This window comes from Pteropus medius, unplaced genomic scaffold, assembly GCF_902729225.1.
Source record: "Pteropus medius unplaced genomic scaffold, Ma_sr-lr_union100, whole genome shotgun sequence".
In the NCBI taxonomy this organism is placed as follows: Eukaryota; Metazoa; Chordata; class Mammalia; order Chiroptera; family Pteropodidae; genus Pteropus; species Pteropus medius.
This window is the reverse complement of record NW_024340693.1, coordinates 3705458-3731163: the sequence shown is the minus strand read 5'-3', so window position 1 is coordinate 3731163 and position 25706 is coordinate 3705458. Positions and strand designations below refer to the sequence as shown.

Sequence of the window (25706 nt, the reverse complement as noted above, 5' to 3'; positions counted from 1 at the left end):
TCCAATCTGTCCTGTGTCCTTATAAGAAGAGGAAATTTGGACACACAGAGATACCAGGCCATGTAAAAACACAGCAGAGGAGAGGGTGGCTGTCTGCAAGCCAAGGAAAGTGGCTTTGGAAGAAACCAAACCTGCCAACAGCCCGATCTTGGACTTCTAGCCTCCAAAACTGTGAGAAATAAATTTCCATTGGTTTGGCCACGCCGTCTGTGGTATCTCCTTATGGCGGTCCAAGCAAACTAATAGCTACATCAAGAGTTTAGGATCCTCCAGGAAAACAGAGAACTCAACTTTCTAAACTCGTGTTCCAGAGGCATCCATCATGTCCTTTCAGAGAGCCTGCCCATGGCTTAGAAGGAGCAGCTCTAACCATGTGGCCACGGCTATTGGAAACAAGATACATGTCTCGGATTTTCTGGGACTTTGGAATTACGTCATGGAGACTTTTGTTGGTTAACTGAGTAAAAACAAACAAACAAAAAACAAAACTGAAGGGTCATAGAGACTAAAAGGCTAAGACAAGTAGAGAAGTAATTGGAAAAGCAAGAGCTTTCTCATTTTCAAGGGGCTCCGTTATTTCACCAAAAAAAAAATGGGTCTCTGAGATTCTTCTGTGTCTTTACATTGCTCTCTCTCTCTGTCTCTCTTTTTAGTTGAGTTCTTTTACTGGGGTTCTTGCAGCCCCCAATTTTTTTTTGATTGGCCAGGGTTCGAAGCAGGATACAAAAATCACTCAATATTTTTAAAGCAGAAAGATATTTATTACAGGGAATCGGGCACCCAAAAATCTTTGTAACGGATAGAGGAGTAGGCTGTAAGCTGAGCCTCAGACTGACCCCCACATTCTTACAGGATGGACCCGAGAGGAGAAGTACCACCTCTGAGGTTGCCACCGGAAGTCCCGAATTCAAGAACGCACTGATCGGCTGCTGCAATCCAGTGATCAGAAGGCCAGCACCAGAAAACCTCTGCCATCAGAGCCATCATTACTTCTTAACTCCATCAAAGCTGGTCACTGGGAGTTGAATCCGTGCTGCAGAAAGTCCCAAACGACCAGAAAACAGCCCTACGGGTTTAGAAATACGGCTTCTGCTTTGGTTCAGTTCTGGACATCTTGGTGAATACATTTGACTGGCAGAATCTAATTCGCATGCAGAACTGGGAAGTCTGGGTAACGTCACTGTTTGTTTTCCGGGTTTTTATACGAGATGGGACGACTGGGGGCTGAGCAAGGAAATCCAAAATACCCGCTTTTGTCATCGATCTCACCTAGCCAGTTAGGCAGAGACGATCTTGAGTCAGGTTCTCCAGAAACAGAGGCTGAGGCAAGGGGTCTTGTCCAGTGATTTGTGAGGGGAGCGCTGTCTGGAGAAGGGACGAGAGGGAAGCAGGACGGGCCAGGAAGACAGAGAACAAGAACGAGCCTCGGCTGATCCCACAAAACTCACCAGCAAGACTCAACCCGAAGGGCCAGCGGTTTATACCCCCAGGCCATTGGGTGAGCTCTGCAGGAGGGCAGCAAAGCCTCATCACCGAGGTGGTTTCTGGCCAAGGACGATTCTCTAGAGAAGGCGGCATCTGGAGTTATCTGACCCTCGCAGCAGCCGGAGCACAGATGACTCACACAGGGTGCAAGCAGGATTCACTAGAGTCTACACTTTATGATGCTTAGATCACTTTTCACATGAACTCCATCCAAGCACAGCTTCTCCAGAATTCATATTAGTCAGTCACGATTTCTGGGAAATTTTCTAAGAGGAGGGTAATGGGATGAACGACAGTCCCTATCGTCACAGCTGGTCCCAAGCCATGACTGACACTCATTATCTCCCTGCTCTGCCATCCTTTCCACTCAGCCATCAGGAGGCTTGACTGACAGACTGACCCAGGCACTCATCACTGAGGGGGTCGACGCCTGGTTCCCATGCTCTCATCAGGCCGTAGCTGCTGTGCGTGCGCATCTAAAGTTACCATCTGGTATGGAATACCAAGAAATGCCCCCAGTGGACCGCTCGAGTGCCAAGCATACGTTTTTCTGCCTCCATGATGTAGCAGCCTCACCTCGTCTTGATAATTCGCTCATCGGTCTTCTGGCGTTAAGAACCCAAAGTGACCAGAGAGCAGCCACAGCTTTCAGTGGGACTCTTATAGTGTCCTCTGATGGAAGCATCCACGTGCGGGTGTCAGGATTTCTGGGCTAGCAGAGCCTGAAGTTGCAGGGAGAGAACAGGACACACAATGTCTCCATATAGGTCGCTGGGCGTGACGGTCTTACTGGCAGTGACGGGGAGTGGGCCACTCCCCCTTCTATCTCTTGATCTCTGGGTCCATGTATTCTACCTTCTTGAACGGGGACACAGAACCATGTCGTGGCCATTGATTTCGGGAGGATATTGCAACCCGAAGGATGATACTCCAACTTCACAAGGTGTCGTTTCCAAGCTGGAGCCTCGGCTATGCTGTCAACAGGCCATAGGTCCGCCCGTCAACCTGACAGCTTCCGACCAGAGCGGTATGTGGCATGACCTTGGAACCTCTGGTCAAGTGCCACCCACTACCTCCTCTTGCTGTAAAGCGAGTCCTTGGGCCGGAGGCAGTGTTACGTGAGAGCCCAGAATGTCAGACATCCTGTGTGAGTCCTCGGATGGCAGTACTGGCTGAAGCGCAGGAAAAGCAAAACCATACTCAGAAAGTATGTCGAGCCCAGTCAAGATGAAATGTCACCCTTCATGGGTCATCGGCCCAGTGTAACCAACCTGCCGCCCGGCAACTGTTTGGCCTTCTTGAAAACTCAGTGTGGTCTCTGCTGCTGACAGCTCAGACATCCGGTAGCAGTAGGAGTTACGTCAGCCAGGACTGTCTCTGGCCCACTGAGGCTTCGTGGCCAGTCATCTAGCAGATGATCCAACTCCGGAAGCCCACTCTGCCTCCTGGGATTCCTCCAGGTACCCACTGTCGCAGGCTAGAGTCCCTAGAAACAGAGCTCGAGTCGGCGATGTACTGACGGAGTGTTCTTCAGGAAAAAACTTTCAGTAGTGACGGGGAAAGGTCAGCCAAGGGGGTAAACTGAGCGAGCATTGGCCGAAGTCTAGCCCAGGTTGCTTCCCTTACTTGGGAAAACTTAACCCCTCTCCCTCTGCCGGGCTTGACTTTTAGGAGTCATCTGTTCCGATGGCTCTGATGGAGATTCACTCACCTCTTTGGCCTCAGGTTTTCTTTCTGCGTGACCTTACAGTAACCCATAGCAACCCACGCCTTTCACTTATCACATGATATTATAATTGTCTTCCTACTTGTTTGAAGAAAAGAAAGAGAAGCGTTTTCCAAAAGACATAGGGTACTCCTTTTACTAAAGATCTCAACGTGCCTTCGGGCGAGGGGAGGGGTAGGAAAAGATTTGTATTATACGTACATTTTGTAAACTCAAGAGTAGCCCTACCCTAAACTCCTTAATATCCACTAGCCCAGTGGCTCTCAATTCTAGCTACATATTAGAATCCACTAAAGAGCTTTAAAAATTTTTGATGCATGGGCCCGACCGACAAAACGTTCAGATTTCATAGGACTAGGATGAGGCGTGTGCATCGATGATTTTTTTTTTTACAGCTCTCAGATTATGCTCACATGCATTTAGGATTGAGAACCACCGCTCCAGACTATGATATCTGTGGGGAAGCCGCTGGTCTGATTCCTGGGCCTTCATCAATATCTGTGGTGGGCAGATGATCATATTAAATAAGTGAATAAATGATTGAAAAAGGTAGAGAGATAAGTGCAATTTCTACCCTATTTATGATATAAACCGACATATGATATTAAATCACCTCTATAAATAAAGTTGACCTAAGCTAACTTTCCATTTTGATGATCACCAGTATCCCCGGAAGCGTGACTCACGCAGGGGTCCGTGAGGCTCAAGTAGGTATAGGGAACCCCGAAAAACTCTCACCATTCTCTTTCAGCCTCCCAAAACAATGGTCTCTGCCTCGTATACATTAAACAGTGGTTGAAAGTGATCGAATTCTACTGAGTCTTATAGAAAAAGATAGCCTCGGCATTGGCGAAGAAGTGTAAAATTAAGGCATATCTATTTTACCAGCAGAGACATCAGAACAGGGCTAGACAAGTTCATACAAAGGTCAACGTCAGTGGAAAGGAATCAAACATTAATGAGTACCCAGCACGTTCCAGCAGCTGTTTTCACTGCAGCCAGCGGGCACGGCATACAATAGGGGCTCAGTAAATATTGTCCGATGAGTAACAGAGTGAGGATGGAGCAGAAGGCAGGTGGGAGGGGCAAGAACTCCTGGGTATGACACGGTCCGCGAATGGCCTGTTGAAAACTGTCTTTCTGAAACACGAAAGACATCATATCTGGACGAGACTGCAATGAACTGGGAAGGAGTGGGGAGAACGGGAGGCGAGAACGGGGCATCGGTGGGAACTACTGACTCTCAGTAAACACCGTTTATCATTCCGAATGCATATTCCGGGGAGAGAGCACGCATGGCGGTTCCCAGGCCAGTCCAAAAAGACACAGCGAATCTGGAGCGGATCTAAATTATTAATAGTTCGAATAGGGTTTTACGTCCTGGGATCAGATGTGCACATTATAAAGTGTGGTGGGGAAAAGTGGGGAGAGGGTGGGGAGCAGGTGGGGAGGGATTTCTGACAAATAACTTAGAAATAAGTTTCCCTAATCTACAACGGATGATGTTTGAAAGTTTATGAAATTGCTTATCAGACCTCAGAACTCATCTCATTAAAAAATATATGTCAAGGTTAGTTTCCAACCAGTCCACAGAGTTTACATGGCAATTTGATTGAAATTAATTTATTTTTGATTTGATTTGATCCCCTACTGTTCTCACCCTCCAGGTTTCTCGTTTTTTTTTTCTCAGTTTCTTCTTCGGCTATCTATGTTCCCTTGAGCAAATGACTTAATCTCTTTATGCCTCAATTTCCTAATCTGTAAAATGAGGATATAACCATAGTATCTACCTAATCCTGAGGATTAAAGGAGTTCATATCTTGCACATAGAAAATCTTCAATAAATAATATTGATTATCGCTATTAGTATTATCATATTATTATCATCTGTCTTAGATTGGCTCCTCCCCATCGCCTTGAGGGCGGAACCTTCAAGAAGGAGTCATGTCGAAATGATTTTTTTAGGAAGTGTTTCCAGGAAAATCCAGTAAGGGAGTAGGGGAGTGCAATTGGAAGAGAAAGAGGCCCACGCAAGGGTGTAATGTCAATTCTGATCTAAATTCAGAGGGGACACAGGAGACAGTGTTGGTCACCCCAATGCTGTCCCAATCAGAGGCCATAAGACCAGGAGTGTTCATACCTGTACCCACGGTCACTGAGTTAAGGTGGAGGTGGCTTAATTCTCAGGTACTTCAGCTTAGTACGTGAAAAGAGGTTCCAGGAGCCCAAGAGTGGTCGTCCCTCAAAGAGATTAAGCAATCTGAAGGCATATGGGCAGAGCACTGATTCGGCATCTGCTACATCATCACCATCACCATCACGAGCACCGTCACCAGCACCAGTACCAGCACCAGCACCAGCACCAGCACCATCATAGCACAATACTGCTTTCAAGCACCAGCACCAGCATCATTACCATCTCTAGCACCAGCACCAGCACATGCCAGCATCATCACCAGCACCAGCACCATCTCCCATAAAACACACAATAATACATAGTGCGAAAGGCATTGTGTTAAGTTCTGGGAATAAAAAGAGCTGTAAGAAAACAGTCCCTGTCCTTCTACACCTTAGAATCCTGTCGAAGAGACAGGATAAACACACAAAGGTAAAAGAAGTATGTGCCAAGTGCCCATTAAGTGCGAATAAGGCGCTGTCACGGGAGTGTATCAGCGTTGGGTGATCAGGAAAGATCTCAGAAGTACCTGCGTTGGATCTCAAAGAGGAAGTAGGATTTAGATAAGTATAGAAGAAAAGGGAAGTGTCGATAGGAAAAAGAGCAGAATGATGAATGTTTTAGGGAGAATCAATAAACTCGTTCTAACATAGTGGTTCTCAACCTTGAGCGCTCATTAGAATCACCAGGGAGCTTTAAAAATCCCAGTGCCTGGCCGTAGCCCAGATCAGTTATATATCGGAATTGCTGTTATTTCCAACGGACACCCAAGGTTGAGAATCACCGTTTTATTGGCTAGGAAAAAGCTTATGAGAAACTGGTTAGGATAGTATAGCTACGGAAGAGCTCAGATTGTGGGAAATTTAGCTCTGTGGAGCTAATTATTTTCCTCGAATTCTAATGTTTCTATTGCAAGTTGCCTTAAAGGATTTTCCTAAGTTGGGCTAAAGTAAATACAGAGCCTGGAATAGCAGATGAAGTAGTTTGAACTCTATGCCGTAGGCAATGGAAGGTCACGTAGAGTCCTTGAAGATTTTTGAGCAGAGGAATGATGTAAATATAAAACAACATTTTAAAATTTAAACAGGATGTAGGGTTTCAGAGCAGAAAGGACAATATCTGATGGAACTTGACCTTGGCTGGTAGGGGGGAAGGGCTACTAAAAGAGAAAAAATTCCAGAGGTTCTGGGCATGGAGTTGCGTGGAAACAAAGAGCCTTGGGTATCAAGTGTCAGGCGTTCGTGGAGGTAACCTAACCACGTTTACGTGCAATAGAAAGAGAGCTGTGTGGCTCGCAGGAGATCCATGTTTGTACAGGACCAGCCAGAACGGACGTGGCCTTTCTGGTGATTCCGCCTAAGCAACTTAGACCACGTGGCTTGAAGGTGAAACATACTAGAACAAGCAACCAGAGGAACATACTAAGCCTCGAAAAAGTAAACGAAAAAGCCAGCTTTGTTCCTATAGCTTACCTGCTATCCTACTGTGTAGCAGAATACATTTTGAACCGAAAAACAGAAAGTAATATGCTTATTCAAGAAAAGAGATGTCCGGTAGGGCAAAAAAGGACAAGATTATAGTACTATATATCAATGTAAAGAGGTGAATTCTCCTTAATACTTAAAGAACATAAGAGCAGAATTCGACAACCAATGGGAGGGATTTTCAGTTTGGGATGCCCTTACCAGTCACAGTAATGGGAATCTCCTCGCTAAGAAAAGTCAGAAATCACTGTTAATCTGCTACTTCTATCATTTTTCGGCCTCTGTTTTACGTAGCACGCACTCGATGAAGGGGTCATGTTACCATACGCAGATATGAAAGAAGCAAGGAATGAGGGTAGGTATTGATTTTTCAAATGATCTCTCAAAAAAAAAAAAAAGAATTAGAAAAAAATCAAGCTAGCGTTATCAAATCAAAGGGGGAAATCCCATCCTCACTCTCCTCCTGTCCAGCTGAAATGTCGCGGCCTGTCATTTTCTCTATTCTACTGCCAATAAGCCCTAGCTGCCTTGCCTCATCTTTTCATCAGGCTCACCTGGCGAGGCCCTCACCCCGGACGAATCCAACATCTGTCTGTGCCCAGTCTCCAGCTGGGCTGTTGAGCGCTGGTGATGAAAACCTCACAATAAGGCAAGGATATTGATATAAATGCGTGGCCGCACCTGCAACGGGCCCTTGATGTCGGCTGGAAGTCCAACGATGATATCCTGCCAAGCTCTTCTTCCCATCCTGCCCCGAGGTTGTTTTAACCCTGTAGTCTTTTCAGATATGCAATCATTGCATTTTTCCTTCCGCCTCTGCCTCCTCATCAGAGCAGGCGAACACCCCTGTTACGTTAAACCAAGGCCATCTGAAAAAGAACTGCTTCAGCTTTCGCCAAATCTACGGATCCCCATGTATCCATACCTGGGTAGACCGACAAAGATGTGGCCACGCTATTCTTCACTTCCTACTGTCAAGAGGTGGATTCTACCTGCTCACTCTCTGAGTCTGGGCCGGTCTTGGGTCTTGCTTTAACCGACAGAACGTGGGGGAAGTGATGTTGCTGAGTTTTAGAGCCCAGACCTGGAGAGACATTATTGTTTTCACTGATGGCCTTTCAGAGCACACCCACGCGATGTAAGGGCGTTTGAGCTTGACGGCTGAATGGGGACAGACCACGTGGAGAGGCCCAGCCAAGAGCCAGCACCGAGGCTACTGACACGTCAATGAGGTCATCTTAGAGCCCCCAGCCCCAGACTGACAAGCACCTGCAGGCACAGAGATAATTTCAGGTGAGACCAGCTAAAATGTACAGAACACTTAATATATGCAAGGTGCGACTCTAAATACTTGATGTATATTATCCATGCCCTTAACTGTCACAAGAACCCTATGCGGGAGTTACCACTACTATTCCAACTTCACGGATGAGGAAACTGAGGCACAGGAAGGTAAAGCAGCTTGCCCCCTTGCAGGTGTGGGTACAGAAGCCAGGCCGCGTGGCTATGGAAGTAGTCCTCTTGATCATTCTGCCATAAATAGATCTACACTCATCGGTCCATTTCCTATTTCAAACTTACTCTTCGATCCGATGCGGACTGACTGCAACCCCCACCTCACCACCGAAACCACTCTGTCAAAACGATCTGCACCTCGATCTATAACTCGTGCATTCTCAGTGGGGTGATGTCACCCACGAGAGGGTCAATATTGGCTCTTGAGGGGCCAACGAGTTCTTAGGTATTACAATGGTTCGTGGCCCTCCGAAGCTCTGCAGCACATAGAGATACTGTGATGGTAACATTTTATAGGGGTGACGATTAGGAACAAAAGGTTCCTTGGCGGGGGTGGGGAGGGATGATAGTTTTAAATGAGGTTGTGAAAAGCTGTGAGAAATTAAACACTACAGTGTTTATCTTGCGGGGCTTCTCGGCAGCATTCAATGCTTTTGACCACTCCCTCCTTTTCAAAACTCGTTCTGCCCTCTGTTTTCGGGATGTCACACTCCCTGATTTCCCGAATAACCCTTTGGCCACCTCCTCGCTGCTCTCTTCCCGGCCCCTCCTCTACTCAGCCCTGAAAATTGGAGGTGCTCAGGGATCTGCTCTTTTCCCATCGAAACACACTTTGTGGGCGATACGATCCATCTTCTCGATGGCGATTTCCAAATTTTTATTTCTGATGGAGTTTTTTGTTTGTTTGGTTTTTTTTTTTTTTGAGCTTTGGACTCTCCCACATCCACCCACTAGATACTACACGTTTTAACTACATTTGAGAACATCTCATGCTTGACATGTTCAAAATGGAGCTCTTACTTTTTTCTCCTAAACTTGCTTCTCTCAAAGTCTCCCGCATCTCAGTAAGTGGCAGCATCCTCAGGAGTCATCGGGACGCCTTCCATCCCAGTGATCACCAGGTCCCACTTTTTCCTTCCTTCCTTCTTCCTTTCCTCCCTCCTTCTCTCTTGTCTTTTCTTTCTTTCTTGCCTCCTACAGTCCATTTTTAACACGGCAGCCAGGATATTCTTTCTAAAGCGTAAATCACATCCGGTCACTGCCCTCTTTACAACCTTCCAATAGTTTTTCGTTGTCCTAAAGATAAAACCCATGGTCTGAAGGGCCCTATATAATCCGTTCCCAGTCTACTTCTTTGTCTTCGTGGCATAGAACTTCCTCCTTTACTCACGAGGCTCCTATCACACAAGCCTTCTTTCTGCTCCTCGGTTCCCAGGTTACGGCCTGTGCACTTACAGTCCGTCTGGTCCGCCTGGACGCTCCTGCTCCCAGAACTTGACAGGTTTTGCTTCTCATCATTTAGGTCTCGGCTTAAGCATCATCACCTCAGAGATTCCTCGGCCATCCACCCAAACTGAAGTAATCTCCTCCCTGTGCCACTTTCCATCGCGTCGCTCCGTTTTCTTTTCCTTCTTCATCCTTCCGAATGAAGATGCTCTCTCACCTGACCCTGTTGCCATGGCAGCACTGCATTGGTCCAGAATGGACCCCTGACCCAGCTGGACCAGAGCCCTTCCTGGAACTTCTAGAACTGAAATCGAGAAATAGAGTCGTCTTTAATGACAGGCGTTGTCTGTTCTAAAATTCAGCAACTGCTAGTGGCTGTGTTTTCAGACACGTGGAGGAAATGAATCTATAAGAATAAATGACACTCGCATAATGACGGGGAGAAAAGAAAGTTATTTTTGAAAGTGTTCTTTGGTTCTAGTTTTTCTAAGGTCTAAATTACATTCTGGATGCTTATAGAGTTAGTTGAGAAACTTTTACATCAGTATTTTCTTCGAAAAATTAAAAAAGGCTGGAGTGTTGATCGATTTAACTTGTTCTTTCTTGTGTCTAACGCTATACTCAGATGTAGATGCTTAATATGTGCTTTTGCTGATGAAGGCGATGAAGATCCCACTCGCGGAATGGGAGCTTAGACCCTTCCCATTTAAAGCACACTTTGATACCGAGTGAGAAAACTGAATCAAACGCTGTAGAGACAGGAAGCGATCAGCTCTGAGAAGACTCACGCGGGCTTTTATGGGAACAGAGCGCCATGTACTAAATCCACTTGCACGCTACAAAAAGCACACGGTCAGAGGCAAGACGGAGCAAGACAGTAAATGTTTTAAAATGACTGCCTCTCCTCCCTTTATTATGAAGGTCCATTTCAACTTGAAGAGAAAACAACCCAATTAAACACAGTCTAATTCAATATAATTATGCACTGCAAGAGACACAGAGAGGAATAAATCAGAGACTCGGCCATTAAGGTATTTATTAAAGGACAGATGTTTTTAAGTGCATGAAATGAATGACTAAAATACAAGGTAATTGTCATGTTTCTGTGTAAGTTACAAATAAAGTGCAAGGGTGCCAGGGATGGGGTAGGAGTTCGTGGCAAAGAAAGGTCACATTCACTTGTAAGAACTAGGAAAGGGTTCACGACTAAGTAAGGCTGTATCTTGAAGGATGGGTAGAACTGCAAAGGTCAGAGATGGCACGAGGAAGCACCCAGCCTTTGAGAACGGGACAAAGGCATATTAGGCCATGGTTTGAAGGACAACGTTGAGCTAAAGAAGGTCTGAACTCACGGGGTTGGCAATGGAACAAAGGAATGTCTGTCTACCGCCACTGCCATTCCCAGGAATCGCTCAGCGTGGTGTGTTCGGTTTCGGAACTTCTAAGTGCGACATGACAGTAGACTATCCCCCTAGGCTGACCAGGAGGCAGGTGAAAGGTGGGGCTGGCGTTTGGGAGGCATGTAAAGACGTGAGATGTTAAATTCTGACTGTAAATAAGACCACATTTTATGAAAAGAAGCATGCATGTTATTTGTGCATTGTTTGGAACATGGACCAATGCGGGTCATAGACTCTACAGTGTCACTGGAGATCATCTTGGAGCAAAGAGACATGTGACATCAGTATGACCTGAGGATGAAGGTCAAACTGAAAAAAAAACAGCTCCATGTCCCTGATATGTTCAATTCATTCCAATAACAATTCAGTCTGAAACCTCAGCCTTTGATCCGGGGGAAGTCCATTCTAAAAACAGGTTCCGAATAGCGACAGGTGCCACGAATCCTCCCTCGCCCATCGCTTGGGCCTGCAGGCCACTCCTTACCTTTCATAATTGAACCTCTGGCTGCTGCTCTTCCCTTTCCTCACGGAAGCATGGCACGGGCCCCGCAGGTAAGACCAGCTTCTAGCTTGGGAATAACAGAAGGAAATTACCGCACAGAAAAGAAAAATCTAAAATTGGGGATTAGATTTTATCGCGCCTCACACATTGGCTGAGCTCCCGGTAAGGGCCTAGTGACCATCTCTTCCTTAGCTGGCCATCCTCGTGCTATGTGAAGGGCCTGCTTATGTCACACCGCCATAGTCCCCCCACCTGGAGTCTAGACTCCTAACTCTCACTCTAGCTTCAGAGAGAAAAGCAGGCTTTGTTCTTCCCTGTCCAAGATCAGCTTCCTTTCCTGCTCCAGGAAATCAGTAAGAACACTGCTAATTAGTTTCACTATAGTAATCATTTCACTATGTATATGTATACGCCACAAAACATGCCATGCATCTTAAATCTGTACGATTTTTATTAAAAAAAACAAACAAACAACACTTGATTTCTTCAGGGAGAATTCTTACCTTCATCCACAGAATGGATCGAATCGAAACAGTAGTCCAAAGTATGTTTTAAGAAGTCTGGGACCTTCAGTGTTTGGGAATGTCATATGCAGGTGGAGCAGGAGATGGGTTTTGAGGGGGCGGGTAGGGGACACAGGCAGCGCAGGACCAAGCCCGGCTGCATGCTTCTTCATAGCTTTTCCTCCAGTGCGGTGATTGGGTTTCTCAAGATCTATGAGTAAATACTTGGACAAAAAGATAGATCCCTGAAGAAACACAAAATATACTTTTCAGGAAGGGTCTATGCTAAATCCATATTTAGGAAAATAGTTGTATTCTTTATGCAGAGGAAACAGTCCTGCTAGAGAATCACCCAATTTACATGGCTGAATAAAAACATATAACATCTCATTGATGAAAGCTTACCTTGTTGCGCACGTACTGTAAGCTAGGGCCTTTGTATCTCTGTTTCTCAAAGACAGGAACTGAGGCTCCAAGGACACAACGCTAATGAATTGCGAAGCAGGATTCGAACCCAGGCCCATCTAACCGGTCAGTGTATTTAAACACTAAATGAGACTTAATGTCGTAGGTAAAAACTTCATTTAAACAAGTGGCAAAGTCACTATCTTCTCCAAGGAAATTTTTATGAGAACACTTTTGAGGGTTTTTCATAAAATGGTATCATTGTCATCATCTGTACATGGATCTTTTTGACACAAACACGCTTCCTCATTAATTCGACAAATATTTCCTGTGCATCACAATGCAGGCATCCTAGGTGTTATGGAAGAGGCAAATATGACTTCCTGTAGGAATTTATAATCTGGCAAGAGAGAGGAAATAAAAGACAAGACAGAATTTGCTGAATACCACAGGAAACGTGTAATGGGAGGTTAGTAGTGGGAGAGATGTTTTGGGGAGTAAAAAGCTTTAGTGGGAACGGTAGCGACTGGAAAATGTAAGATAAATACAAATAGAAATTAAAATAAAACAGAAAAATCAAACATAGACATCTAAGTAAGATGGTTAAGGCAGGGGTGCAGAAGGTCACGCTCAAAATAATGTCCCCTCTGAATGGATGGGAAGCATTTGGGGGGTCATTTGTCACAAGAGTAACAGTTTTTACGATCAGCGTGGACGCTCGTCAGCGATTCACTTTTATTGATGTTTGTAACGTGCGTCAGTCTGTTATCAGATAGTGGACGACAATAATACACCAAGTGATAGTCCATGAGCTGTTTACAAACGTGTAGACTTTTTTTGATAATGATAATGTCCTTTCTAATCGGGGATTCGGAAGTGGCGCAAAATGTGATCCTAACCCAAACTAGCCTCCCTCGCATGTGAACTTCTTTACGGGTCAAATCAGACACTGATGATATCGCTGTAAAAAAAAAAAATTGCTTAAGGAAGTGATTGAAACTAATCTCGCCTTGGACTACAAATCCCATCACGCAACGCTCAGCCCGTTCCCACCGTACGGGGAGGAGTCGTGGGAGGGGTGGCAACGGCGGTGGCCGGTGCATTCTGGGCGTTGTAGTCTGGCGCCCTGGCCACCGTCGGGACGGTCCACGTGGTGCGTCCGGCGGCAGCTTGGGGCAGTGGCTACCCCGCTCCCTCCACGCGCTCCTCGGGGGGCCGGCCCCGGCTGGGGCGCGGACAGCCGCCGCGGAGCGGGCCGGCCGGAGGGCCGGAGGGAGCGCGAGCCCTTCGCGACGCTTTTGCGACAGCCGCGGCCGTGTTTCGCGAGTCTCCTCCCTCCTCCTCTCTCTGATGAGGTGCCGGCTGTTGTGCGGGGCTGCCTTTCTGTTTGAGTGTGTGGCAGAGTGAGTGAGTGAGTGTGGGAGAGAGGGCGAGGCGTGAGTGCGCGTGCGGGAGGGGAGGAGGGTCCGCCGGGGCCGCCCCGCCACCCCCCGCCGCGGGAGCCGAACGCGCGGCCGGAGAGAGCCGCGCAGCCGGCGCCCCGGGAGCCCGCGGGGACAAGGGCAGGGACAGCCGCTCCCCGCCCCCAGCCCGCGTCCCTCCGCGCGCCCGCGCCCCGGGGAGCCTCCCCGGCCCTCCGCAGCCCCGGCCGGCCGCTGCCCCGCTGCCCCCCCCGGATGTCCCCGGCGCTCGCGCGGGGCCTCCTGCTGGTGCCGCATCAGCCCGGCCGGCGCTGCGGCCGCCGGGCGTAGAGCGGGCGGGTTCCCGGGGGCTGCGGCCGCCGGCGCTTCCCCGGTCCCCACCCCTGTCCCCCCCGGCCCCCCGCCCCAGCTCCCCGGCCTCGGAGGCTGTGACAATGGACTATGACTTTAAAGTGAAGCTGAGCAGCGAGCGGGAGCGGGTCGAGGACCTGTTTGAATACGAGGGCTGCAAAGTTGGCCGCGGCACTTACGGTCACGTCTACAAAGCCAAGAGGAAGGATGGGTGAGTGCTCGCGTCGCTGCGCGGTGCGCGGTCCGCGCTGGGCGGCGTCCTGCGGGCCCGGGCAGGGCGCCGCGGCGGACGGCGGGGCGCTGGGGTGCCGCGCCGCCACTTCCCCGCACCCGCGCCTGTCCCCGCCGGCCAGCTCCGGGGAGGAAGCGCCGTGCGACGGATGCGGACCCGCACGCGACGCTGCGTGCCGCCGCCGCTCCGGTCCACTCGGGTGGCCCGCAGGGCGCAGGGAGCCTCCATCCACCTACCCCGCGGGCTGTCGACTTTTCCAGGGTTTCGGCGCTAGGTTTAAAAAAATAAATAAATAAATAAATTCGTTATAAAACGTCGGTTTAAATGATATATATATGTAATGTATATATATATATTTTTTTTTAGAAGTTATTCATTTATGATGGTACCGTTCTGGGGATTTCCCCGCCCGTTTCTGGAGTGACATCCATCAGTCTGGAAGGGAAGCGGTGACCACCAGTTCGGGATCGATTTATGGGCAAATTCGGATTTTCTTTGGGGGAAAGGGAGGCGCGGGTCGATCCGGTTCGGAGGAGTTCCTCGTAGCGATCATCCGCGACATCAGTGTACCACTGGCCGTTCCGATCCCATTAGCTGTGGGTTTTACATAGAACAATGGGGGTTTGGTGTAGGGTGGGCGGTGGGGGAAAAGGCGAGTGACAAAATAGGGGTTATCTTGTCCAGGCCGTTCCCCCAAAATTTAGCAGCTGGCAGTGAACTTTAAATAGTCTCTTTGCTTTAAATATTCTTCCCGAGGAATAACTTAATTAAGTCTATGACTGGGAATGCTCCCGATTTAGTTTCTGAAACGGGCAAGTGAAGTGTTCATTTTTCCTTTGTCAGTAGATGAATGTCTTGTAATATTGACAAAAGAGAAGGCAATTCTTAGTTGAAGAGAAAAGGTGTTTGATTAACTCCTTGCTTACCTCTTGTAAAAACGGATGTTGTCTCTGACACTACAGAAAATTGCTGGAAAGATAATATCAAGGCTTATTATATAATCTTTAGGGTTTATTGTAAACAAAGTAGCTTTGCTCGAACATCTCTGTTAGGTGCTGTTTAACAGTTAAAGTAATTGCGTTTTTTTCCGAATTAGATAGGAGGGTATGTTCAGAATGACATTAGCAGTGAAAAATGAAACCATTCATAAAGCTGAAGTTACCTAGGGGTGGGAGGGAAGCCATATTTATAACTACTTTAGTATTCTGGATATTGGAAAAGGAAGTGGATATTTATTCAACATTTTTCTTAGATTTGCTGAGACATCTTTCTAAAAAAACTTAAAATGGACTCTAAGCGTAAGGTAGGAATTCCGATCAATTTGGAATGTGCATGCAAGTGCTCATATGCAGCAGGAAAGCAGTACAGATATCTGCAGAAGGTAGGGATTTGAGAACCTGATACTCTACTCTGGGTGCTGCATGTATTGAAAAGTACTTTTTAGCCGAATGGATAATCTGGTGACATTTGAGAAATCAGCGTCTGGAGATACTTTTGACTGTTATTTAATTACATTTCTCATTGAAATATTATTCCGTAATAATACATCTATTTTAATAATTATCCTCGTGAACTACCCATATACTGTTTTTCAAAAGCTTTAAGCCTTCTTCCCATCCCCCAATATTATGTAATTTTGGGCATATTCATAAAATCCCCAATCCCATGAGATTAGACATTGTAGTACTGTTTTATAAAATTCTGGTGACTTTAAATGATTTTTAATCTCCCTGAGAGAAGCCAATTCTGTTTTCATAAGTTACCGTTTTAAGCTATAAAAACATGCACATTTTATTAACTTTGATTGTACGTTTTATTTAAAAACTATAGTATTCTATATTGGCAAGAGGTACTTTTAACAACATTATATATCTCATGGTCAGATTTTAATTTAGGCTAAGAACAATTTTAGAAAAATTATATAATTTAAAAATAGCTGAGTGTTTACAGTATATGAACCTTTCTTAGTCATTTGTGATAGTCTAAAAGTAACATTGCCTTTGGAAAAATAAATGACTTTTTATTTATAATTATTTGGGCTTGTTTTCCAGTAACCTTTAATGATTTTGTTTATAGCATAAACTTTTTTTTAATGGGTCAAATGTCAAGAGAGTTTTTAAATTACTTAAAACAGTTTTGTTTTCCAGAGGGAATATTTTTTGGTTTAGCTTCTTTTTTTATAACCTCACTCTGGTAAAATACTGCATTGTATTTATGAGGTTCTTTTGATCTTATGTCAGTGAAATGTAATTTAATGCATTTTAGGCCTGGTAAAATAAAATTTGTGGCTGTTTAATCTTTTATAAAAGCAGATGATGATTAAATAATTTGTTTCTAGTATTGATTTACTTTCAAATTAAATTATGTATTCTGTAACTGAAGTTTCAGAGTACTCTAGGAACCCAGACGGTAGCACCTTCAAAAAAGAATCCTGAGATTTACAGTAGAGTAAGTTTTGTTTAGACATATTTGGCTATTAAAATGAATGTATGTAAATGTCGTATCCTTTCCGTTGCCCAGCTAGCATCATGGAACATGAATAATTAGTAAAAAAAAAAAATAAAAATAAAAAAAAATAAAAAAATGAGACCAGAGGAGTTAGCTTCTTAAATTATTGTTTTAGGAAATAAATAGCTGAAAAGGTCATTTCTTTGAGTTAAGGAATTAGGAATGCTGTCTCTGCTGGTGTACCACACTTATGATGAACTCAGCATTTTCGGAATGCGAGGGAGGGAGAAATACTTTATTTGAGGCATGATTGCATACCTAGGAAAAGGGCCTTTGATGTGTTAATTTCATATTCTAATAGAGTTAAAAAATAAATGCACAGTAAATCTTGGAAGTAATTTCCTTTCACCGTCACCATAAATGAGATAGTGTCCTTTGTGTCTGAACACCAGAAGGGTGCTTGGTGAGAAGCAGGGGGGGTTCATTTCCTTTCTGACTCAATTGCATTTCCTCTTTGCGGAATTTAGGCAACCAAACTCATTTTGTTCCCTTAAGAACGGAAAACTGAGAAGGCAGAAAAGAGTTTGTGTTTTTAAATTCTAAACTCTCGGGATAGGCACTGGACATTTGAAGAATTTAAAAACCAGTTTGGGGTAAGAGTTTGATCTCCAAAAACAGAAAAGCAAAAGGAGTTTTCTTGAATAGGGTTCTTAGTTGGCTGTACTCTGTGTTCAGAAGAACAGATAATATATACTGGTGTGTGTGCGCACGCGCGTGTGTGTGAAATATATGGAAAACTTCTGTTGGGAATATATGGAAACTTCTGTTGCGTAGAAAACCCAGAGATGATCAGTGACAATGATGATAACGCTAAGTTATTGATTACGTACTAGGTCCTGGGCAGAGGCCTTTCCATTCATTGTCTGTTTAATCCTCAAGTACCATATCACATCGGTTCTGCTTTCCCTAAAATTTTGCAGGCGAGGAAACCAAGGCTTAGAAAGGTTAAGCAAATTTTCCCTGGTTACACAACTAATTCAATATCAGAGCTGGCATTAGAGGGTTACAAGCAAGGGTCTTGCTCCAGAGCCCATGCTCTTACCCATTATGTTTTGTATAATTAAAGTATTAAAAAATATAAACCCAGACGTCGAGATTTGGCTTTCAGTAGGTCATTCAGAAAACATGAATGCCTTAATCACAGGACTAGTCTTTTCAATTAACTGGTATACTTGTTTTCGTACATTTCTAAACAGCCTGGTTTTCTTCAAGAGCTACAAAAGTATATATGTAGATGCGTGGGTGTGTATACGTACACACATATATGTATGTCTGCAGATACACACGTGCGTGTGTGTGTGCGTGTGCGTGTAGCACCGGACTCTAATCAGGCGTGTTAAGGTATGAAAGTTCTTCATCTACTGGGAAGAGCTCTGAACTGGAGACACTGGAGACCTGAGTTGGATTCCTGTCCTGCCTCTGATGACCAGCATGACCTTGGGCAGGTCACGGTCCATGTAGGTCTCAGTTTCCTTATCTGTAAGTTTAGGGGGTTTGAGTTGATAATTTTTAGGGTCTCTTCCAGTATTATGATCGAAGGGAGTAAAAATTATGAATATAAAGTGTAGTACTTTTGCATGATTATGTTAACGAGCACTAAAACAACAATTTTACTTTAGACAGTGGTCTACTTCATGTCTCTTAGTCCCGTGCTTTAATGTGAGTTGTCATCAACTGCCAAAAAGAAGTTAGATCACTACCAAAGCCTTAGCTTACTTTACCTAACCTGTCTTTTTTTTACTGCTTTGCCTGTTTTCGTATTTACTCTGAAGATGTCGAGATTCATGGGGCTAGCGCCTGCCCGCACTCCTGTGAACCACTCATTCGGTGGCATGAGGGACTCTTCTGATTCAGTCCGCATTGGAGCTCCCACTCAGTTTTGGTTCCTTAACTATGATCAGAACTTGATCGGATCCCTTTATTTCTCCCAAAGGAAACTAATAGTTTTTCCTCCAAATATTGCTGAACCCTGTATTTAGGTTCCGTTTGATAGAAATATTTCTTTAGATGTCAAAAGTGCCAAATACGACTTGTAGTAATCCCCATCCCCGGGCATTGTGTATACCCAATAAGGAGTATTTCCTATAATCTTTAAAAAGCGCAGTGAAAGGGGACAAGCAGAGTATTCACCTTGCATTTCTTTCTTTTCTACTGCCAGGTGAATTTACCTGCCTCAGGTGTCAGTGCATTCAGATCCACTGTTTAGGCCACTTAGAGGTTTCATGCTTAGATCACATTTTCTTGCTAGAAAGACTGGCACATTAATTCCTTTGGGATTTGTTTATTGGATTAGTACTTTTACTGTGTGTGTGTATGTTCTTCCAACATTTGAAGAAATCTATTCGACAAATATTTGTTGGACCACTCTACATGCCAAGCACTGTCCAAGGTATTGAGAATACAGAGAAGAAAAAAACATTCCATTATTCAAGGATTTACCTACTGGGGAAACAAACATATAAATAAACTAACAATTGAATAAGTGCTCTAATGATACAAGGTGACATTGGAACACAGACATGGAAGCTCTCAACTTCTTAAGGTTTTCAGGAGAAGCCTCTCGAGGATGATGAAATTTCGTTTGACTTAGAAGATAGGGAGGATGTGACCAGGAAAGGCATTTCAAGAGGAAAGGGACAAAGAGGGGAGCTTTTTGTGCACTTACAGACCCCAGCAAATTTTGTGGGATTGACTTTTCCTCCCCACTCCTCCCTCGCCGCCATTTTTAGCTCCTGTGTACGTGTGGCACATGCTCTACACGTGTTCATCGTACCCACTGGACGTGGTCGTGATGAGTTCTCTGCTGGTTAACGATGAGGATAAATTTATCGGCATGCGCTGAACACCTCAATCGTCTCTGTTGGTTTTCCATCACAAGAATCCATACAAGCAAAATCCAGCTGTCTGACTTACGACTCTCTGCTGGCTCCAATTTGATTGTGACTCTGTAGAGCAGATGATTGCGCTTTGGCCTCACCTCAGGAGGAGCCAGACCCTTCTGTGCTGCTGAGGTGGGGGTGGCAGCGGATTGCGGGGGACGGGGAGGGGAATTTCTCTCGGTGGGACTCTGACGCGTGAAGAGATGGGACATAGGGGAATGGCTTCTGCCATACTGGGTTTCAGCTAGGAAAATAGAAATAATGATAAATTACTATAAATTATCGTAGGCTGCTTGCAAATTAAGTACTTTTTCGAGAATCACTTCTCTGGGAAAATGTGTTCAGAATTAAGATTTACAGACATTTGAAATGTGATCCGTATGTAAGTTGGGAACTGTGTGTGCCAGTCAGTGTTGACAAATATATATATTATTCCCTGTGGCTGCTGTCATCTGTCTTAGAGTGCCCGTTATTGTTGAATTCAGTCTTCGTCTCTTGATTCTTTTTCTGTTCTTATGCTGCTAGAGAATGGAAATTCTACTGTCCTTTCCTCCTTCAGAACAGTCTGGAAATTCTTGCCTTCACACCAGCTTAGGTAGGCCTTGCTCATCTCTTTATTACTCAGAAACGCTGATATTTTTTCTCTTTAGACATCTCTTGTCACCTCAAGGCAGCTCTTGATGTTGTCACTACAGAGTGACTTTTGCCTGTTATTTCGATCTGAGACTTGAAGACCCTTCAGTATAGTGATTCTCAAGGTTCTTTAGTACCGTTATTGTCAAGCACGAAACCAGCCCCTGCCGTAGTAAGCCGCCTTTACCGGTGGAGTTGTGCCATGTCCTTCCGACGTGTCATGGCAGAGAGAATACTGCAGACCCCCTTCCTAAAATCGAGGTAGATCTCATACCATAAAATTCGCCCTTTTAAAACGTGCGACCCACTAGTTTTTCATACAGCCACAAGGCTGTGCGACCATCACCACTGTCTCATTCCAGACCCTTTATATCTCCCCCGGAAGAAAGCTTACACCCGTTAGCACTCACTCCACGTTCCCCCTTTGCTCAGCTCCCGGCAGCCATTAGTTACTCTCTCTCTCTGGATTTGTCTGTTCCCGGCATTTCATGTAGATGGAATCGTACACTATGTGGCCTTTTGTGTCTTTCACTTAGTGTCTTCAGGGTTCGTCCATGTCATGCATGTATCAGTGCTTCATTCTTTTCTAAAGAATGAATGAATGAATGGTTGAAATCATGTAGCGTTGTATGGATATATCCCATTTTTAAGATCTGTTTATCAGTTGATGGAGATTTGGGTGGTTCTACTTTTTGGCTGCTGTGAACCTTCATGTGTCAGTCGTTACGTGGATATCTGTTTTCTTTCTGCCGGGCATACACCCGGGTCTGGAATTGCCCGGTTATTTGGGAAGTCTCGTGTTTAACCTGTTGAGAAATGCCAAACCGTTTCAGAGTGGCTGAGGATCACTTCTGAGCGGCTTTACCTTGACTTTGTTTTAGGGCCAAGATCCTTGTCCTGCGTCCACAAGAACCGACTGGTCTACCTTATTCCCCGGACAGTGGTCACGGCCCAGTCTGTCCCTGCGATTCGGAAATGCAGGTTACTGCACCTGCGTCCCTCCCCCCAGTCAGACGGCCGTTCCGAGCTCCTTCCCAGGCAGCACCTTGGGCTGGACATGTTTTTCCCTCAAGTGAGACAGGTTCTAACATTTCGCTTCAAAATCCTAACTACTCCATCTCAACTTGCGACTCCGACAATTCCTCTTCACTCATCACCCACAAAACATAGTCCTTCATAGATGTTATTATGTAACTACTTCAGTGTATATGTGGTTAATGTTTATATGTCCTTTGGGTCTTTCTGGTGAATGTTTATGGGTTAGATATTATAGATTTCCTCTAGGGCAGTAATTGTGTTCCCCTCAGTTCCTGGCACATAGCCAAATGTTGACAAGTATTTAATACATTTTTATTTTTGGTGTACCCGAAATTCATATTTGAAAATCTTCCTTTTAATCTTGCTAAAATTAAAAACTGGAACAAATTATAGGAGAATAGAAAAGCAGCACCTCGTGAAAATACCCAGAGAAGCAAAATTTGATGGGCCGGCTATATCGATAACGGAAACAGAGCTGCACGAAACCAAAAGCCAAAGGCAGAGGCAAGCTTCGTTCATTGGCTGAGCCAAGTAGAAGGCCCGGGTGTTTGAAAAATTGAGCCACTAAAAGAATAAAGTATTTTTTGAAATATATCTTATAAATGAATCGATTTAAGTGGAAATCAAACCTATATTTCTGAACTTAAAGAAAATATAATTTCTGAACCAGAGTTGCCATGTAATTTTGTTTCAATCCATTATCGTTCCATATTTGAAATTTACCTTTGTTCTATGAATAAAAAATCCCTTAGGTTAACCATCACTGAAGGTAACTCAGTTACTCATTTCTCGAGACAAGCTCTTTAACATCTAGAACTTTGTAATAGGGCACGACTTCTAACAAATAATCATCCTAAGGAAAGGAGTTCTTTACATCATGAAGCGGAGCCAACTCTGGGCGTTTCTATGTACTCGAATGTATAGGTCACCTAGAGCAGCGGTCCCCAGCCTATTTTGCACCAGGGACCGGGGCTCCAATGAGAATCTGATGTCTAATGACTGGAGGTGGAGCTGAGGCCGTGATGCTAGTGCTGCTGAGTGGCTGCGGATACAGCCGAAGCTCAGTCGCCTGCAAGCTCAGGCGCCTGCTCACCTCCTGCTGTGTGGCCTGCTCTGTGGGGGGCTTGGGGACCCCTGGTTTAGAGAACTAAAGGGATCTAAAAACCCTAAAACTTGTTTATCACTGGTATTATGTTTTATAGTAAATAAATCATCCTTTGAGGGAAAGAGGAGGTAGGTAGTGAAAATTACTGTTAAAAGGTTTCCATTTTAAGGAAGGCCAGTAAAGCCTGTAAAAATTTAAGTTCGTATAGAACAGATAAATTTGTTTGGAGTTGTTTTACTTTCTGAAAGAATCTCTTTAAGTATGTGAGCTCTGCTAGCATATTTATCTTGTGACTCAGTGTGCAAAAAAGTTCAATTTATATACAGTTTCCAAGAAAATGCCAAGCACAAAGTAAGGCATACTTGTAATCTGTTTTCTAATGCTGACTTAACATTGAAAGTTCTTTTAAATGTAAAATTACATCATTTAAATAGTTGACATTTCATTATAATTTTTTTAGCTATTTTTTTTTTTTGGTAAGTTTCTATATTTGTAATTCATTTGGTAGCTGTTTACCAAATGTCTGTAATACGCCAGGACTGTGCCAAATTTAAGTGATTTAGCAGTGAACAGCCCATGGGCTAAGTCCCTAGGGAATTTAGGACTTTTGAAGGGCCCAGGTGAGTAAACAGGTAATTATAATACGGGGGGAGAGGGCCGTGATGGGAAACTGTAGATTGCTTTGGGGGTTCATAATCTGCTCTTGGAGGCTCGAGGACGATGATAGTTCAGATGTGACTTGAAAGATTAGGAGGCGCAGCAGCAGTGAATGAGGGTGAGTGGAGTCATAGTGCAGAGTTACAGTGCAGGCTGGGAGGGTGGCATCTGGGTCCAGAATTTCTTCATTCAGTATAGGAGGGCGTGCAGTCTGATTGAAAAGGGAGTACGGTAGGGATTGGATGATGTATAATAAACAGACGTGAATGAAATTGTTTCCTTGAGGTAATTTGGGGAGCTCGGATGTCGTAGCGGGGAGGCTAAGGCTCTTCCCTGAACCTTTGGAGCCGCCACCTAGGAGCATTTACAGAGATACGAAGGAAAGATAGTCTAGTGAGGGGATTGGAAGAATTTCACTGCCAGATCTTAGAGAGGTAGGAAAATACATTTAGGAAGGAAGTGCGTCTTGTAAATCATGCTCTGGACTTGATCCTTTATTCTGAAGACAGCGCAGACCATTTGTAGGATTTTAAACAGGTAATAACAAGTTGATCTATCATTTAGAAACACCGCTTGGCAACACAGTCATAATGGCTTTAAGGAACTGGGGTTAGAAGAATGTAATAGTAATCCTGATGAGAGCTACTGGTGGCGTGAATGAGGTAAGAGACAGGGGCTTAGAGGACTTGTTGAGTTATCGGATGTGAGAGAGGCAGGAGTGAGGGGAACCAAGGATAATGCTGGCCTGCGAAGCAGGGCATTGCCATGCACGGAGAGCCGAAGCAGGGAGGGGAGCGAGTCTGAGGGGTAAGATGATGAGCTGAGTTTTGATACATTGAATTTTAGGTGCCTGTTAAGCAGCAAAGAAGACATGTTCGTTAGACAGACAGGTGGATCCTGTGCTGGAGAGAGCTCTGGACAGAGACTGGGGCTTACCCGGTACTTGGAGTAGGAGCCTCGAGTGGCTTTGAAATTGTGGCGAAAAGGACCTGGAAATGCAGAGAAAGAGCTGTCTATCAGGGAGGCCTGAGGAGGAGGAGAAAAGCCAGGAATCGCAGTGCACGGCTGGTGGAAGGAAGGCCAGGACCTGACAACAGGGACAGACTGCCTCCGGAAAGGGCGCTAGGCAGTGCCGTGTGCAGCGTGCAAGGCCAGGGAGATAGGGAGGCGTCTGGGTTAAGGATTTAAACAGAAAAAAAAAATCAGCTACAGGAATTTTGAGACCAGAGCTCAAATTATAGCACACTTCGTAGATCTTATCAAAAATATTTGTTCATGGTTATCCTTATCTTCCGGGCAAAGTAATGAAAAACTTCACTTCCGTTTTGGGTTCCACACTGGTTCTGTTTCTGAAGCTAAGTCTGTAGATGCCATTTATTTATTTCTTTATTCCATGCTATTTAAGGTAGTTCTTAATTTTTTTAAAAAATAGTCTTTTTTCCCTGATTATAAAAATGATGGTACATGTTCATTGTAAAAAATTCATAGTCCAGAAATATACACAGAAGCTAAAAGCCTCGACTGTGCTACTAGAGACAGTTATTTTCCTCGTTATCTTTCTCAATAACAATATGAATATAAGTATAGATTAATGAAATCTACAGGGATCTTTTATTTTTTTCATTCAAGAATATCGTGCATCTTTCCGTGTCAGTAAATAGAGCTCCCGTTTTAATGGTTGCAGGCATCTATCTGGTTACATGTACGCATGCAGATACATACCTGTTAACCAGTTCTCTGATGACAGGCAAAATTTAAATAGTCTCCAAGTTCTAACCTTCACAGTTGGCAAAGGACCTCCTAGAAAACATGTCTGCACTTCTCCGCTGCAGTGTTAGGTCCTCGAAGTGGAATTTCAGGGTCCGAGGCAATATCTTTCAACAACTGTATTCTTATAAAAAAAGATTGGATTATAAAGTTAATATATTCTCATGATAAAAAATTCAAACAGTACATAAGGATACCCAGGAAAATCTGTCACCTCTTTAGGGATAATCATTGTCAGCAACAGCTGTGTCTATGCGTATAAAAGCATGTATATGTATGGGTAGACTTTAAAATTTATTTTAATACTTTATTCATTTTGAGCAGATAATGTACACATATGGAAAAAAAAATGTAAATATACTGAGGAAGTGAAAACTTAAGTCTTCTCACTCCTGTCTTTGCCAGGCATTCATTTCTCCTTCGAGCTGTCTGCTGGTTTGTTTCTTGAGTCTGTTTTCCAGTTTGTGGAAACAAACATCTTTTGACTTTGTTTATGATATGTTCCTTTTGTAAAATTCATTATTTTAATTCTTTTTTAAAATTACGGTTGACATTCAATATCAGATTAGTTTCGGGTATATCTCTTAATTTATTTTTATTAAAGTATAGTTGACACAATATTATGATATTTTTCATGTGCAACTCTCATTTTTATGAAGTCACGTTTATCAATCACTTCTTTAATGGCTGCT

At 44.4% G+C, this 25706-nt stretch overlaps 1 protein-coding gene and 1 long non-coding RNA gene across 10 annotated transcripts in view; one reads left to right on the top strand and one right to left on the bottom strand.

Annotated features, from left to right (window-relative positions):
• Positions 1–2229: 2229 nt before the first annotated feature.
• LOC120602786 (uncharacterized) lies at positions 2230–13031 on the bottom strand. The gene is made up of 4 exons (XR_005652845.1): positions 12424–13031; positions 12019–12263; positions 11498–11582; positions 2230–2971 (listed from the first exon to the last, which is right to left on the bottom strand). It is a non-coding gene; the product is annotated as an uncharacterized LOC120602786 (long non-coding RNA).
• Positions 13032–13556: 525 nt separating this feature from the next.
• CDK8 (cyclin dependent kinase 8) overlaps positions 13557–25706 on the top strand; it is an 86876-nt gene continuing 74726 nt past the window's right edge. For 2 of the 9 annotated variants that reach the window (XM_039862935.1, XM_039862957.1), the window contains exon 1: positions 13560–14406. In XM_039862935.1, the coding sequence (XP_039718869.1) occupies positions 14279–14406 (128 nt within the window). In that variant the 5' untranslated portion in view covers positions 13560–14278. Of the gene's footprint in view, positions 14407–25706 lie in introns of all 9 variants that reach the window. The other 7 variants (XM_039862997.1, XM_039862926.1, XM_039862992.1 and 4 more) reach the window with 6 other exon arrangements.